A 16,894-nucleotide genomic window follows, 5' to 3' on the forward strand; every position below is an offset into this window, starting at 1 on the left:
TACATACATCTGGGGAAATGGTGATCTGTTCGTGGAACAGTCATGAGCAGAAAAACAAGCTAAATTAATCAGATGATTTATTCATTGTGAATGATTCACTGCATTGCTAGCTGCTTCCTCCACAAGCCATAGAAGCTAGTGTATAAACTGATACAGGAAGGGTGGGATCGATAGAGAGAAGCCTCTCCCTCCTCTCCAAGGAAAATAGGTCACCTGTCCCTGCTACACTACTCTCCAAGCGCAAGGCACATCTCAATAGACCAAGCTTTCATTTCCAGCTAATGAAGTTTGTGTTTTTCAGGGCAAAATTTGTACAAGGAGTGTTTCTTTCCTTTCGATCGGCTCTCAAACCCCTGTTCGCTTTGCCCTGTTCCCTTCCCCCATCCTGACAGCTCTCATTGTTCCCAGATGATGGCTGTTTGCCGGCCCAGGCGAAAAAGATTTTGTGGTCTAAATTCAGTATCCCCAAGACAGCTGGTGCTGTAGTGGAAGGAAAGCTCCCTGCAGCCTGGGGTGATGCTCAGCATGGGATGGCTGCTCCCAGACAGACAAGGTTGGAAGTGTCATTTATGACTTGGATGGGCAAAGCACCACTGGCCAGGATGGACACGGCACTGATGACCAGGATGGACATCATCACACTGACCAAGATGGAGGTGGACCATCCTGGTCGATGGGGCTGGTGATCAACACAGAGCAATGCTGTAGAGGGACATTTACAGAGATCTGCCCTTGTCCTACCTGAGCTGCAGAAAACTACAGAGCTTGGAAGCATCTCTGAGGCCCCTTTTACCTCCTAAACAAGGCATGATACATTCTGTGGCCATGTCTCTGCTGAATTTCTTGCACACAGCACAACCCACTGTTTATCATGTGACTATTTATAAACTGCTGTGGAAACTTCAGAAATAGCTTTTTCTCATCACACAGATCAGAGTGGAACAGCTGGAAGCTGTATTCCAAATACTGACCAAGCTGGATCTGCACAGAAATTATGCACAAAGCTCCTGTGGATGGTATTTATTAGGGAGCTGGTGGGGAAGAGTTGCCAGCTCTGGATACTGAATATATTGAAAACTTGGGAGCATGGGGTTTATTTACTGGTCCATCTTTAATTAATTAGGGAAGACAAACAATTATGGGAAGATGCTGCCGGCTGGACTACCTGACTCACTGGGCAGTCCAGGGGCTAATGGAGATGTTTGCTTCCGCACTGCTGGCCTGAGCCCGTGCCAGGTATGTGGTGCCCTTCCCCTGTGATGACTCTTCCATGACTCACATGAGGCCAGGCACCTGTGTGGTGTTTGCCATCCAGCCTTCAGCAAGGGATTTGGAAAATAAAAACAAAACAGGAATCAGGGAGCCTGTTAAACAGCAGCTATTCCAGGTGAGGGGTGAAGAGCAGATGGGGCTGAGCAGGGCACACTGCTCCCCAAGCATGGTTTGGTCACTGTGGACTCTGGAGAGAGCAAAATACCTCATTCTGCATGAAAAAAAAGATCTTGGGTCAATACTTTGGTCATGAAGTCAGATCTTGAGGGCTAATGTTCTGGAGCAAATACTCAACTGAATCTGAAGGCTGCACTTTAGCTACTAGAGGACATTTATTATTATTAAATCATGACTCAGGTGGAGTATACTTCAGGAGACCTACAGTAAACATATTTGAGCCTGCTGCGGAAGTTCAGGAGGGAAGGCTCATCTGTTGCAAGGATCTTGAATCATGCTCAGCTTGAATGAGATCAGACCCAAACTGATAGCTTATCTCCTAGTCTTTTGAGAAAATTGAAATCCAGAGTTTTGTGGCCAGCGTGACATTCATACTTAAAGGATTTCTGCAAATCCTTCCAAAATCTACTCCAAAAAGCCATCTCTTTTAGAATAATCATTTCCCTCAACTTTGGCTAAAACTGTGAAGAAACAAATGAAAAGCATAACCCATTATGCACATCAGGATTTTCTTTTCTTTGTTTTAACCAAGCTCTTACTATGTAGCTAACAAAAGCAGACGGTAGTTGCCAGGTGGATGGAGTCAAAATGTGCCACACAGGCAGATCAACACAACTCTTAAGTCTCCCAAGCCCATACCTGCAACCACAGAGTGATCTGTTGTGTGTGTGCACCTTGGTATGGAGGCTCCTCAGCCTGGGGGAAGAGGAAGAAGAAAGAAAGAAAGAGAAAGAAAGAAAGAGAGAAAGAGAGAAAGAGAGAAAGAGAGAAAGAGAGAAAGAGAGAAAGAGAGAAAGAGAGAAAGAAAGAAAGAAAGAAAGAAAGAAAGAAAGAAAGAAAGAAAGAAAGAAAGAAGAAAGAAGAAAGAAGGAAAGAAAGAAAGAAAGAAGAAAAAGAAAGAAAGAAAGAAAGAAAGAAAGAAAGAAAGAAAGAAAGAAAGAAAGAAAGAAAGAAAGAAAGAAAGAAAGAAAGAAAAAGAAAATGTTAAAACATTATTTTTTCCTCTCTTCTTTCCCTTTCTTTTAAAAATTAAAAAAAAAATAAAAAATCATGGTAAAATACGGGCAGAACAGAAATATGAAGTTATAATACATGACAATTCAGCAGAATCTTGGACATCAACTATTGTGATACCATATATTGTCATTTTATTCCATTGGGAAAATACATATATCATTCCAGTAACAAATCATTTGGACAAATGCAGCTACATGGAAAATACCCATTGCATGAAGACACTCATTTACAATGAATTGCACACAGAGTGATGGCAAAATTTCCTGGTGTAGTTGGTGACAAAGGGTTGCCAAGTGATTGTTTCTCTGGAGCATGCTTGTTGGTATAAGTCACACTCAGAAATCACTTATTGTATATGAAGTTATGAGACAGAGTTGACTCCTTTTGTGTAACAGTATTCTGAAGCAGCGGAAAAAAAAACATCACACCTGACAAACCAAGATGGGCAGCAGAAGGCTTACAACCTGGGAGGAGGGGTATGAGGAAAGGGTGGAATGAGGCTTAAAACCACATCCAAATTATTTTGTTTGGTACTAGGAGAGGTCCCAGCAACACGTGTTGGACGTCCTTGAACGTACCAGAGTTTTTTGAAAGTAGGATATTAGCCAAAAATGCACTTTGATTATCTTACATTGTCTTTGGAACTAAGACTGAGTTATTTTGAGTGGTCTTGCTAAAGAGAGTTGGGAGAGAAAAAAGAAGAATCAAGTAAGGGAGCAAGGAGTTGCCTGTCAAATTGGGCAAATCTTTACTTCATAGCCTAACTACTGAGCCATGGAAGGGAGATCTCGTCTTCTTCCCATGTTTGTGGCTCACAAACCTCTGTGCTTTGCTCCTGGGGGAGCTCCTGAGCCCAAAGGCAGGGACAGGTCTGCTCTTCTCTTACTGACGAGGCTTGTTTTGAGTAGGATGTTGAGACAATGCTTAGCAATGGGCTGAAAAAATCTCTAAATACTGAGATATTAGACATGAGGATTTCATCCTGAGAGGATGACACTTTTCTTTCTCACTTTTCTTCCTCAGCTGACGCTGCCAAGAGAGTATCAATCAAATCATGTAATTCCTTTAACAATTTTGGCCTTCCGTCTTCATTTACTTTCTTATCCTTTTATTAAAAAATAGTCACCATGATCACTTTTGTATGCTGAGAGATATTCATGAGTTGTGAATTACTGAGTTTAATACAGCATGACCACTGAAGTATGTATATACTTTCAGAGCTTCCTATCCAGCACTGTACACAAGACATCAGATATTTTGCCCTTTCAGTATATACTATTATTATTATTATTTTTTGGCTCTTGCAATATATTATTAAAAATCGGGAATGAAATTAATCTATTTTTCAGGCAATAAATTAAATAGTGATGACTCCGGAGAAAATGTTGCGCATTACTTTAACCACAAAATAAATCCCAATGAAGATGACATGTTTTCATGTCCCGGCATGTACACCAGTCAGCGTATCTAAAAACGCACCTCATCTTTTAATTATATCTAGGCTTGGAGTAGTCATCTCTTTAATGGCAATCAAAATATTTCCACACGCAGAAAGAAAAGCTTGCAGCCTTTGAAAATTGTTTTTTTTTTTTCTGTGAACATGAGGTGAGCAGATAGCCCGAGCCCTCGGATCAGTGATGCAAAAGCAGCGGTGGAGCCGGGGGTGGCTCTGGGAGGAGAGGGCTGTGGGGAGGGTTGGGGCTGCAGAGGAAAGCACGGAGGTAAAGTTTCCCTTGTCTCCTTTGCATATTCATAGCATGGACCTGGCTGTTGAATCATAGGGTTTTTTTTTGCATTCTTAACAGATTTCTCTGGGTTAATCAGATGGGAAATGTGGTAGTGGTTTATATAGCGCACATCCAAACTCATCGCTGATAATAAATTAAAAATTCTTTAAGTGTGCCATTATTTTGTCAGTTCCAAGAAAAGGTTCAAAGGTAAATGTTGATTTTAGTACAGTTGTGGCGATTCTGCAAGTTTTGCCCGCAAAATACCAATATATCTTTCAATGAATACTTATGAGCTATCGATTAAAAGAAAGAAGTTGCAGAGCTTGCGGTGCGAGGCACGATGCGTGTTTGGGAAGCTGCGCAAATGTCTCTATATTAAATGTATTCACACGATCTCAAAAGATCATGCTGGAACTGCAAATTGTAACCCCTAGCAAAAGTGTAATGTTGATTCAAAGCAGGCATCTTTCTATTAGACTGTTTGAACAGATCTCCTTAGACAATGATCATAACCTCCCTCTCTTTTCCTTCACACATAGGTTATGATATCTATACTTTTCTCCCCGCACGTGACTCCACTTTTATGAGCTGTCTCGGGCTCTCCTCTGATTTTATACTTGAAGCCAACAGGGATAACACGAAGCCGTGAGCATAATGACAGCCTCTGCATTCGATCATTCCTTGCAGCAAAGCAGGGACACGGGAAGGATGTGATAGACGCTGGCTAGCTGAGGGGGAGCTGGACGGTGCCGGACGGGGCCGAGGTCACTGGGATCTGTGTTTATAGGGCAACGCAGCACGGAGCAGCACCATGCCCCACTCCCAGGCACATCCCCGCTGCACACATCGGTCCCATCGAAACGAGCCGTGCTGTTTCGTTGGGCAGCCCACGTGCTGCCAAAGTGAATTACACTCGGTACAAAGCCACCTATAGAAAGAGACCTGCTTTTTTTTCTTTTTACTTTCTTTTTTTTCTGTGCAGAAATAGAAATGCACACTGATTTCTCATGCACGGTTTGGAATCTTTGCTTTTGAAAATGTGGCTTGTGGCTCGCTAATGTAAACATTTGCATTTTTGCACTCTGGATCTAAAAGCAGACGTTTTCCAAAATATCACTGGTCAGAAAAGCTTCATCTTAAATTTGCATGCCAGGTTTCTTTTAATTTATTTTTAAACAACAATCCCTTAAGTCTGTAATTGCATATAACTCGTACCAATTATAGAGGAGAGGCTGAAACTGCATCTAAGATGCATACAATGCCAAAGCCGAGCCCACAGAATAATTCAGTGAAAAGTTCAGACTTTAAGTTGGTCACCAATAGCTGTTCCTGACGGTGTAAAACAGCTGCCGCCTAATGTATGACCAAGGAAAAATCTCCCTCCAGCATCCTGATGGTTAGATTTTAATACTTCAGCTATTAAAAATTAATAACGTCACCTTTTAAAACATATTCAGGGACATACAAAAAAGTTTGTGAGGAAAAACATATTCAGACAAGAAGAAATGCCTCAGAAAGGGGGTAAAAAACAGCTCAGTCTGCACTTCTCTGTGCATAAGGGAGAGGCACGTAGGAGTGGGATCACCAGCCCAGCAGTTCCCCCACTCTCTGTGTGCTTGGTGAAACACAAGGGCAGCAATGACACTGCTGTGCTCCTGAGACCTCACATCCTCTTCTATCTTGGCGCTCGTGCTGCGCTCTCATCACTGGGGTTTTGCACCTAAGAAGGGCTAATAGGTACTAATTATGATTATAGTGCAGCTATTTTTGCTATACTTAGTATGGTCCCATATGCTTAGGGTTCTGGAAGACAAAGGGGACAAATTGAATGATTTTGGACATGAAATTCATTTGCAGTGCTATAATTCCTTAATCTAAGATGAAAGGGTGTGCTGGATATGCTGGCCTACGAATGAACATGCACTGAACCTCCTGGGGATTTTGTTTCACGTTATCTGACCCCCAAACTGCAGAAAATAGCAGAATCAAGATTTTTTAATTTATCCCCCCCCCCCCCCCCCCCCAACTCTCCCTTTTATTTTTTACTGCAGAGTTAACTATAAATTTGCAATCTCTTCAGCACACACAGGGCAATGAGGGACAGGCACAACGTTGCGGCACGTTTGAAAAATGCTCACAGTGGTGAAGAATCAAATCCTCTGCTGCAATAACTCTGCTGAAGGCAGGGAGTCAGCTGGGGGGGTCTGAGCTGCCACGAACTTGGGCAGAGCTGCCGAAGTTTGGGACAGACATAGAGCACAGCTTACCGAGGGAAATCTCCTCCCTCTGACCAAATTGCTCACGCAGTTTACTTTTAGCAAATACTTTTCCCCGCATCCTAGGAAGAGTTTAGTAGGAAATTTTTGAAATTTCTTTGGCAGTGATCTTCAGGCACATAAATAGGAAGGCAGTGCTGCTTCGAGCACGAAAATAAATGGGTTAATAAATCTAGAATGAGTTGCGACTAATTCTAAATGAAGGCATAATTCAGAAAAAATATTTTGCTGGGCTCAAATGAAGCCAAGATTTCGTCCTTTCCTACAGTCCCAATTTCTCTCTTTCTCTCTCCCTTTTCTTTCTTTCTTTTCTTTTTCTTTTTTGCTGCGGGCTCAGGCGTAATCTTACAGTCCCAATAAATGAAAAATATGCGTTGAGGGAATCAATACAGTGATTGCAGGATTTTTTTGAGCAAGGCTCATTCTGCGGTGGCTGATTAATTCGTGTTTTACCTAACATAAAATTGTCTTTAGGTTTCACTCAGAAGTAAATCGTTCTTTTAAGACGTTCGATTTTGTTTTTAAATAATTAACAGAGAGAAAGGAGCCCTGAAACAGTTCAATTAATTTAACAACAATAGCCTTTGGAGGTATAGATACAACCGCATGCTCCACTCAAGCAATAAAATTAGCAATAAGTGCACACTGTGGAATAGGATTAGTGCATATCTCAACAGAGGGACGTGGCAGCCTCAGTGCAGAAGGAAAGCGCTCACACTCACTAAATCCCAGGAATATTCGCGTTTCCTCAACAGCCTGTGTTGCTGAGCAATAATTTAAATTGCAAGTAGCTGTTAAAAATAGCAAATGAAATGTGGAAAACGCTCCATTTGGGCGTGTGGGGAACTGAATGCAAAGTTTTCTTTCACAAAACCGGTTGCATTTATTTACCTTTCCCTCTCGTCTGCGTGTTTTTATGGAATATATGCATCACAGCCACTTAAAAGTTTGACAGTAGGAGCGCAAATGTCAACCAAAGGGCATTATCCAGCATGAAACATCTGCAGCAAGTTGTGAAATCGTCATAATACTGTAAGGAATACGCTGAGCAAAAATTCCTGTGTCTAATATTGTTACACAATTTTATGTGATAAATGGGCAGAACAAATTCTCCTCAGAATTACATTTCTGTTCTATGTTATTCTGCAAAACTAATTGGTGGATGACCTTAGGATGGATGATTTGTTAATTTGCAGATGCCTCCCTGCTTTCCCCTCTGTCTCTGCTGCTTCAGGAGAGCGCACGGTTACAAACTCTGTGCGTCTACAAAGCCTCTCTCGTAGGCATTTCTCAATCACTCATCAGACCATGTTTAAGCGCTAAATATATGTATTAGGCACACACATGCCCACCCACAAATGCGATATACATATACATATCCACTTGCTAGACATTCAATTAAATATGTATTGTAGAAGGCAAAAGTGATTTCAAAGATTTGAAGACAACCGTGATGACAGTATATATTACTGTTAAACTCACCACGGCACATCTGCAAAGCAGACTGGGGACTTCTCCGTACATCTTTGCTGGGAAGCTGAAGGTAAACATCGTTTGTTTGCCAAAACAGTGAGGAAAATATTTATGATTTTTAGGAAGCGTCAGTGAGACATTGCTAAGGGAGCAATACATTTGCTTTTTAAATGAACTCATCTCCAGCAATCAGCTTTTAGCTAAATGGACTACGCTACCGAACACCTCAAGCCATCATTTTGGGTGTGAACGCTGGCACTGCAGAGGATACCTTTTAAGCACAATGCATTTATGAACTCGTTTTTTTTTTTTTTTTTTTTTTTTCCCTGAGGATTAAAAGCACAATTTTTATGCACAGCATCAGTGGCCTTGTTTAATAAATCTCCTCACTGCCACAGCTCACCTTTAAGAACGATGGAGAGTTTAACCACATGTGGGTAAAGTTTGAGCCCTTGGGGTTTTATGAGAGCAATATTCCTTTCCAGGGCACTGTCCACCAAAACAGGTCTTAACCTTTCTCTGCAGACTGGCAAGCAGAGAAGTGCAGAACCGAAGCAAGCTATGTTTAGCAGAATTTTACATACCATAATCTCTTTACCATGGTCAGACAAGGCTGGAATTTTCGAGATGATCTCTTATGGCACGGATCCATTCCAGGACAGAGCTGATTTACAGCTTAGCGCCATTCTCCACCCTTCACTGAGAGTAAGTTAAATGACCCAAGAATAACATTAATATGTACTATAACTAGATAGAATGGTGGTCTAAAGGGTGGTCCGAGGCATTAGCTTTCACCCTAGGAAACTCAAGCTCATATATTGCCCAGAAATACTAATAAGGGTCAAGTATCATTACTATTTAAAGAGGGCGACAATGCTGTGAGTTATGGGGATGGGAGGGAAGCAGGGCTCCTCTTCTGCCTTCCACCAGCCCCTTGTCTCTGCCCTGAAATGCTTTGAACAAACTTTGGGTGAATGCGGACTCATGTTTTGCGTGCTGTTTCGTGCTTGTTCTGGTTTAAAAACACCCACTGACCAATTGTTTTACCTGGTTTGGGCCAGTCTGATTAACCTCATCTGAGTCTATGAAAACTCTTTTTTTCCCTTTTCTCCCTTTCATCAGGGCAATGGCTTCAGAGTGAAAAAGCTGAGAGAAGCTGAAGCCGAAAGTTTAAAATCACATTAGTCGGGGCATGAAAATATTTCCAGAGAAACAAGAAAGATCTGACAAAACAATAAATAGGAAAGTAAGATGTTGAAATTATTTTAAGACAGATGCCTTTTTAAAGTGTATTAAGAACACCTATCAGGGAGCCCGGTTCCAGCAGTTCCTCGCACAGGAGGCATTTTATCTCCACAACATCTGGCACTGTCAAGGAGGTACAGTTGTAGACCTTACCAGATGCAGACACTCCATACATAAAAGTACACTAACAAATCATACCGTTAACAGCAGCACAACACAAGTGTTTCTTATACATCCATGAAGAAAACCATTCCATGGCTATGGGAGAGCGTAAAGAAAAAATGCCACTTAAAAAAAAAAAATCTTTAAAAAACAACCAACAAAAGAAAGCCAAAAGCCCCTAACAGAAATTTCCTATAATTCCTAAAACATGAAAATAACTCCGAGAGCTTTATTTTCAGCTTTATTTTTATTTTTTTTCCTTTCCTAGATGACTGACAAGAAAGCTTCTTTCTTCAGGGTGAAAAACTCCTTGTCCCATAAATCTGTGTGGTTGACATATCTAGGTAAATTTGTATCCTTGCTCAAAGGGATCGCTGGTTTTATTCTCTATGGATTTTTCACTCACTCTATTGTGGAAAGTGAGTTGAGGCAGAAAAAAAATTGCTTGATATTTGAAGGGAGGTGTACATTATTTTATATCATCCACACTGTTATGTTGTCACTCGGCTTCTTTTATGAACTGCTTAAAACGTGATACTATACTACACAAACTGTGCCCATTTCTGAGTATGCCGTGTGTTCCATGTATTGAGGGTCATGAGCCCAATGCTCCTGTCTGTCAGATGGATGCAACTGCCTCCATCCCAGCATAAAACATGGAGATATTTGGAAGTTATCTGTTACATTTATATAAAACATAATCTATCTTTCCTACTTCATTTAATCCTTTTATCATTATTATTGTTACTCATCATGGTTTCTCTGGAATTCTTTCGTTATTATAAATGAACATATATGTATCAAGGCAGCCTCCCCTGAAGGTAAATCAGAACATCAGTGGCAATAGTGTAACTGGCACAAACCAAAGATCTTGTTTGCTTGTATCCGTCAGCAGTTGATGTGCTATAGGACTTAGCCCTACGTACAGCCCTAACAAGTGAGGCAGAATTTCTATTTCTGATTAGTTTCTCTGCTTGTGAACTATCCCCCCACCCTTTTATTAGATGGTTAATACAACAAGCAGGTCCCATCTAAATCCCCTTTTAAGATAAAAGCGCTGCTGGATGTTTTGTATGGCATTATCACAACAAAATGCAGCAGCAAGCCGCAACCTGAAGGAATTCTTACAGTGCACTCGGTACCACTCGTCTCAGAGCTGGAGCCATAACATGCTGCCGAGAGTGTGTTTTCTGTTCCTACAACAGGCTTCAAAATTTAATTTTCTACGAAATGTGTGGTGCCTCCTGGAACGTCAGCGATTTTAGCTGCATGTGCTCTGTTATGACAGCAGTGATGGTGGCGGTGCACGCTCGGCGCAGGGATTAGATATGGGTCAAATGTTGAACCATCTGGATTTACCATGAAGTAACCCTTATTTTTGATACCTCTGTTTAGGCTCACTGCAAAGCGATTCCCCCTTCTCTCCAAAGTTTCTCCTTTCTTTTCTTGGCTGGTGTGTGCGGAGCTGCACTACTCCTACCACCCTGTGGCAATTCCATGCCATGACATACGTGTTGTGCAGCTGGGCTGCGGGCAGGCTGGGAAAGAACGTTGTACACAATTGTTTGTCTCCTCAGCTTTAATTCTAGAGGCAATGAAATTGTTTTTTTTGTTTGATACACATAAGCTGCAGAGTAACAAGTAGCTTCTTTGAAGGAGATTCCTACTGCTAAACTGCTTTTGGATGTGTAACTCAAATGGCGTTAAAATGCCCCCTAAAAGCTGCAAGGAATAGGCTTTGGTTTTGTACCTGAACTGCTAATGCATTACAGAGATAGAGGACCTTACAGACAACAAGTAGGCAGTACATCAGACACATATATCTGCTTCACTTAACATGTCAGGAGACGACGGGTACGAGAAGTGAAGTTATCTCGATCAAAAAGGAAAGGCTAACACAATTAAAATTTTCTCGCTGCATGCACATTTCACAAATTCCCTGAATTTTATATGGAGCAGATGGTGAGATGGTGTTCAAGCAAATCAAGAAGCTGAAAAAAAAAATCAAAAAAAAAAAACCCAACAAAAAAAAAAACCAAACCCACACCAATGGAGGAACTCATATATTTCTTCAAACGATAAGATGAACTGCAGATGTTTGTTGAGGAGTAGTGCTGACGCAGACGACCTAAGCAGCAGAGGCTTAAAAAGAAGAGTCCATTTGCGTTCAGCACTGGCCAACCACATTAGCTGTCACCGTGTGATTTATTAAGGCCGCTCACTGGATTTTATGTCGACAGAGAAACTGCGACTAAAAAACTCTAACCTGTGTTAATAGGGAACATAGCAAAATAATAGCTGCGGAGTACTCTGCACCCCGCTCACAGGTTTCGCTCTTCTGGACGGACAGAGATATTTAAGCAGCATAACTCACTTCCATCAATCTTTCAAAGTTTTGACCAGAATGCCTTCATGCTTCTTCATTTTGTCCACATGGTTCTCGGTAGTGCTGCTAAAATACTGTGCTTATCTGACACCTGCAGTCAAATTAATCCCTGCTTAAGCCTGACAAAGTCACTGAAAGGAGAACTGTTGTCTGCTTAAGAACTTGTGAATCAAACACAAAACCAGCTGCTTGGTAAGTGGTTAAAAACCATTACTGAGTGTTTAAAAAATAATTTCAAGATTATACTTGATAACATTTACAAAACCTACAATTAACTCAGTGTTTTACTGGGGGAAAGTCGCACCCTGATGTGTCAGTGTTTCAGAAAATCACATCTTCTCAGGACTTGTTGTAACTTGGCGGTAAATATTTACTCTAGACAGCAGCTTAGTATACAAAGTTACAGCCCAAAAGCAAATATTTCATACCGAGTTTCAAATATATGGATTTTCCCATTTGTGAATGATTCAGGCAGCCTTTCCCCTCCCTTAGAACAGCAAACTCAATCTATAAACATAAATATACCATTTCAGAGGAGCAAGGATGCAAATTACACATCAGTGCAGCAGTCCTCAGGGAGTTTATTACGGGGTAATTGGACCAAACAAGGGCCAACTTCTGACCTGATTTACAGTCTCAACATGCCTATTGACATCAGTGGAGTACACAAAGTCTAAGGCAAGGAAGAATTTGGCTTTAAGGGGTTGGAAGGAGTTTTAAATTATTCCAGCTTAGCCTCCCTGGGCGAACTTCTGCTCTGAAGGGGCACCATTATAAACACAACTCACAGGCAGCTCGACTCTCTGCCTTCAGATGGGTGTAACTCCGATGCTTACTCATCAATCCTGAATTTGGCTCCTATAAACGATTATAGCTCTCTGCAGCTATTGAGTAACATCACTGTGTGGTTTTCTTATGTAATTCTTTGGGCTTGTTGCAATGCAAAGCTCCAGGCTGGAGGCCAAGACACACAGGGTATGAGCGGCTTCAGAAATAACCACCATTCAGGTTTGTTTGCTGCAAGGAGCTCGAGACGGAAACCATTAACTTAAGATGAAATAAGTAACGACCTCATGTGCAGCTCAGTTTTTATAAATCCTGCCTGAGATTACCCCAGTTTCCATGCAGTTAGGAAGAGAGCGTAGGGGCAGGTTGATATAGCTGTTGTGCTGGGGTCTTCGCTGTGTTGCATGTGCTGCTGTCAGACAAAGGCTGCTCTTCTCAGCATGCATCTCAGATGTCACAAGACGCACATAGGAATGGGAGGCCAAGGCTGCAGTTGTCAGAGGGCTGTGGCTGGTGCTGGGGTTAGCACACTGTGGCCATGACCGAAGGCATGGGAGCAGCAGGCAAAGGCCCTACTCTAATGCCTGCAGGTGGCTTTTAGTCTGACTGGGAACATCCTTTTGGATACAGCTCAACCTGGAAATGACCCAAACTGACTCCTTCATAGTCCACGGCAAGCTGCTGGGAAACATCTGTACATGTAGCCATTGTACATTGTCCACATACGTATTACATATGTACAGTACATATGTGTGTACTGTCCATTGCCAATTGTCCATGCATTTCAGGTCACTATTTCTGTGGTCCCAGAACATGTAAGAGATGCTGAACTGCAACTCAACTCAAGGCAGATATGAAGTAATCAGGGGCACTAAGTCTATCTTTCTTTTGAATTAATCCATAGGTCAATGCCTATGAAATTACAGAGAGGATTTTTCTCATTTAATAGAATGATTTAATTGCCAGTGGTATTTCTTCAGACCTCTTCCAGTAGCTACTCCCAGCTATTGTGTGCTACTGTGATTTTCACTGAGTTTGTTGTGGAAACAGAAGCTGACAGTCGAGTTTGAGTCAGATTTCAGTTCTGCCAGCCACATAGTTTATGAAGGTACCAATGACTCAGTCTTCTGTAGCTCTTGGGATGTGCCATCAGAAAGGTGAGATGTTTACAGTGTAGTTATGGATATTGCTAAACACAGGACATATTTGCAAGCATAGCTTAAGAACTTCTGAAGGATGTTTGGCTGTGCCCCACAGACAGGCTGGTTCTGTCAGTCAGTAGCAATTACACAAAAGCTGGTGTCTGTGTTCAGCTTCTGTGGCTGTTCTGTGGCAGCAGTCGGAACCGCTGTGGACCGGCGGGAGAGGGGCTTTTAATGGACTCTGTTGTGCAATGGGACCACCTGACTTGCTTTTGGATAAATTTGATATCAATTTAAAAGCCAAAACTCATTCAAGAAAACGCTCCACACCAGAGGACTGGGATTTTTGCTGTGTGCTTTTGTGTTTGCCTACCAGGAAATTTCCCTTCGCTGTAACATGTCCGTCCGTGGGTACCTCTTTGTGCCTTTCCTTGTACCTCTTCAGGGCAAAGGATTTCTTTTAGATATCTGCTTGCACGGGACCTGAGAGAATGGGACACCGATCCAATCTGAAGGATAGCGCTCATTCTGCCAAGGCTATGGAAGACATTTCCAGGGGATACAGTAACACCGGAGAGGTATCAAAACCCATCTCCCAGAAATGCAAAATATACATAAGAAATGGCTTAGATACAACCACAGCTCTGAGTACCCTATCCTCTCTCTTCTTTTTTTGTGCTGGCGACCATGATGCCAAGTTGGTTTTTTTTAATGTCATTGCATTAGATAGATTCTGTGCCTGTATGTTGTGTGTCATTAAATCATTTATTAAGAAAACTCATAAACATAAGTAAAATAAGTATGCTATCTCAACAAGCTTCACGTTCAATCCCTGTAAGCATTCACACAATAAACAGTGCTGTAAAACTATTGTTGGTAATGCCTGTGTTATTCCTGCTCTTGCTAAATGCACTATGGAAATAAACTAGCTCTCCTAGCATTAATGATTGGTTAATTAAAGAAAACTTTCTAGTTAACATTTGGTAACAATGTAATAAGTAACATTCAATTAAAATTTTCCACGTATGGAGAAAATGTATAATGAATAAATCAGTAAAGGCTGCATAATGGAAGCATATTAGTGGGGTGAATATATTCTTGTAACTCAAATTTCTATAGCACTTTAGTATTATCTTCTATCAGAAGAGAATGTACAATTACCAATTTTATCTTATCTTAGACTTATTATTAAAGAGTAGTAAAGGAAACTTCATTCCAGAAGCTATAATGTGATTTTTGATTAATAGTGGGATTTTTATGTAACAAGAATATTTCTCCTAGGCAAAGTATGCACATGTAGCTTTGCCTGAACTGACTTGTTTCTGGCAGGCTTTTCCCTGACAGAAGTTTTGCTTCTCCATAAGCGTATGTATTTGTCTGCATGTAGAGATGATTTAAGTCTACAAGATCTAAAACATTCTGAATCTGTGCTACCTGAAAGGACTCACACCTTTACTTCATATTTTCATCCATTTAACAAGACTCACTAAACAATAACCGCCTTCTGCTTTATCTTATGAAATGTCAAAGACGCAAAGAGAAATGTTACGAACCTGAACAAAATTAATCATCACCTGAAATCTTCTAAGGGGGTCTCATTTGCCTGTACATGCACCAGAGGCTGCTACTGGGAGCCACGTGTGCGTGATGGTGGGTGTCCAAGAGACTGCCTAAAATATTGCAATGCAGCCATGCAGCACCACCTGTCTCCCCTCTGCCACAGGAAGGAGATGCTCTGAGTGTGACAGAAGTGGGAGTTTTGCTCAGTGCAATGTGCCCTGCATTTCACTTGTCCTTGCAAAGTCCTCTTGCTTGACCTGGGTGCATCCTGTGCTCTTTACAGCTCAGGACCTTTGGCCAGAAAGGATGAAGTGTAAGTCAACAAGTTCACTCTGCTGTGCTGGCTCTCAAGGTAATGAGAAACAAATCTCCTACAGATTCATTCCAATATGTGACTTGATGCTCTAGCAATTTTGCCTTGGCCATCTTTCTTCTTTCTTTTTAAGAGAGGCTGTTTCCATTCCTGGCTTCAACTGCTCTTAAAGTGTTCAATTTTATTTTTAGCCAGAGTTAAGGGAGTTGTTCTGGATTTCAGCGAAAGAACCAAATTAACTAAATTTTACCTGACTTCCCCTCCAAACCCACTGTATTTTTTTTTCTTTTCCTTGTAGTTGCTTTTTTTTTTTTCCTTTTCCTTTCTGTTAGTGTACATGCAGGACCATTTATCCTGCTTTTATTTCTTCTGGTATGTCTCATGGACCAACCAGGTTTGTTTACTGTTTTCTAGATTCTCCTTAATTTTCCTTCAGGTTGCCCAGAGGGATGGTGGAAGCCCTATTCCTGGAGACATCCAAGGTCAGGCTGGATGGGGTTCTAAGCACCTGATGGAGCTGTGCACGTCCCTGCTCATTGAAGGGGGGTTGGACCAGATGGCCTTTAAGTGTCCCTTTCAACTCTAAGGATTCTATGATTCTATAATTAATTCCAAAAATACTACAGGTTACTTTGATTTCACTTGCAATATATTTTGTTTCCACACATGCCCTGTTTTTTTTCCATAAATGCTTGTCTATATATTTATATACATGTATTCATATATGTATTATGTCATATGTAAAGATACTTCGGTATTTAGATGATAACTCTGGACTGCCTCATTTGTAATCAGCACTCTAATAAACTGGTACTGCTTGATATGTTATTCTTTCCTGTATATTTTTTCAGCTTCCATTGCCAATGTTGTGTTCATCAGTTGCTGAGAATGCGTAAGGTCCTAATGCTGCTATTTGAATAAAAGGTACTGTACTAAATATAAGGTTTGGTTCAAATTCTACATAGATCAGTGAATATTCTACCACTGAAAACAGGCATTTGCATCAGATGAGACATGCATGTGATGCCTGGTACTCTTTCTTTTGAACAAAACAGGGGTGTTTTTACTTATCACTTCAAATATAAATAGGTTTGCTTTGAAGTGACCCTTTTATACTGTTTTAATGGCTTGAGATTTGCTTCCATCCTTGAAAATAAAAGCAGATAACCACAGTCATGTTCACACTCTTTTCACTCCATAAAACCTGGCAGAGTCAAACATGCTCTGTCTGCACAACCAAGTGATGTTCTCTGCCAAACTGTATGGAAGTAATATCATCTCAGGTTGTACCAAAATTGGCTGAGCAATCACAGCCAGCAGTTCTTGGACATTAACATTACTGCATACAAAACTGA

The 16,894-nt window shown here is 41.2% G+C and overlaps 1 protein-coding gene across 1 annotated transcript in view; it reads left to right on the forward strand.

Annotated features, from left to right (window-relative positions):
* LOC124418118 overlaps window positions 1–16,341 on the forward strand; it is a 45,081-nt gene extending 28,740 nt beyond the window's left edge. Inside the window, exon 3 of the mRNA XM_046943931.1 lies at window positions 15,510–16,341. Coding sequence (XP_046799887.1) covers window positions 15,510–15,634 — 125 coding nt within the window. The 3' untranslated portion in view covers window positions 15,635–16,341. The remainder of the gene's footprint in view (window positions 1–15,509) is intronic.
* The last annotated feature ends 553 nt before the right edge of the window (window positions 16,342–16,894 follow it).

This window comes from Gallus gallus, chromosome 7 (assembly GCF_016699485.2).
Source record: "Gallus gallus isolate bGalGal1 chromosome 7, bGalGal1.mat.broiler.GRCg7b, whole genome shotgun sequence".
Taxonomy (NCBI): domain Eukaryota; kingdom Metazoa; phylum Chordata; class Aves; order Galliformes; family Phasianidae; genus Gallus; species Gallus gallus.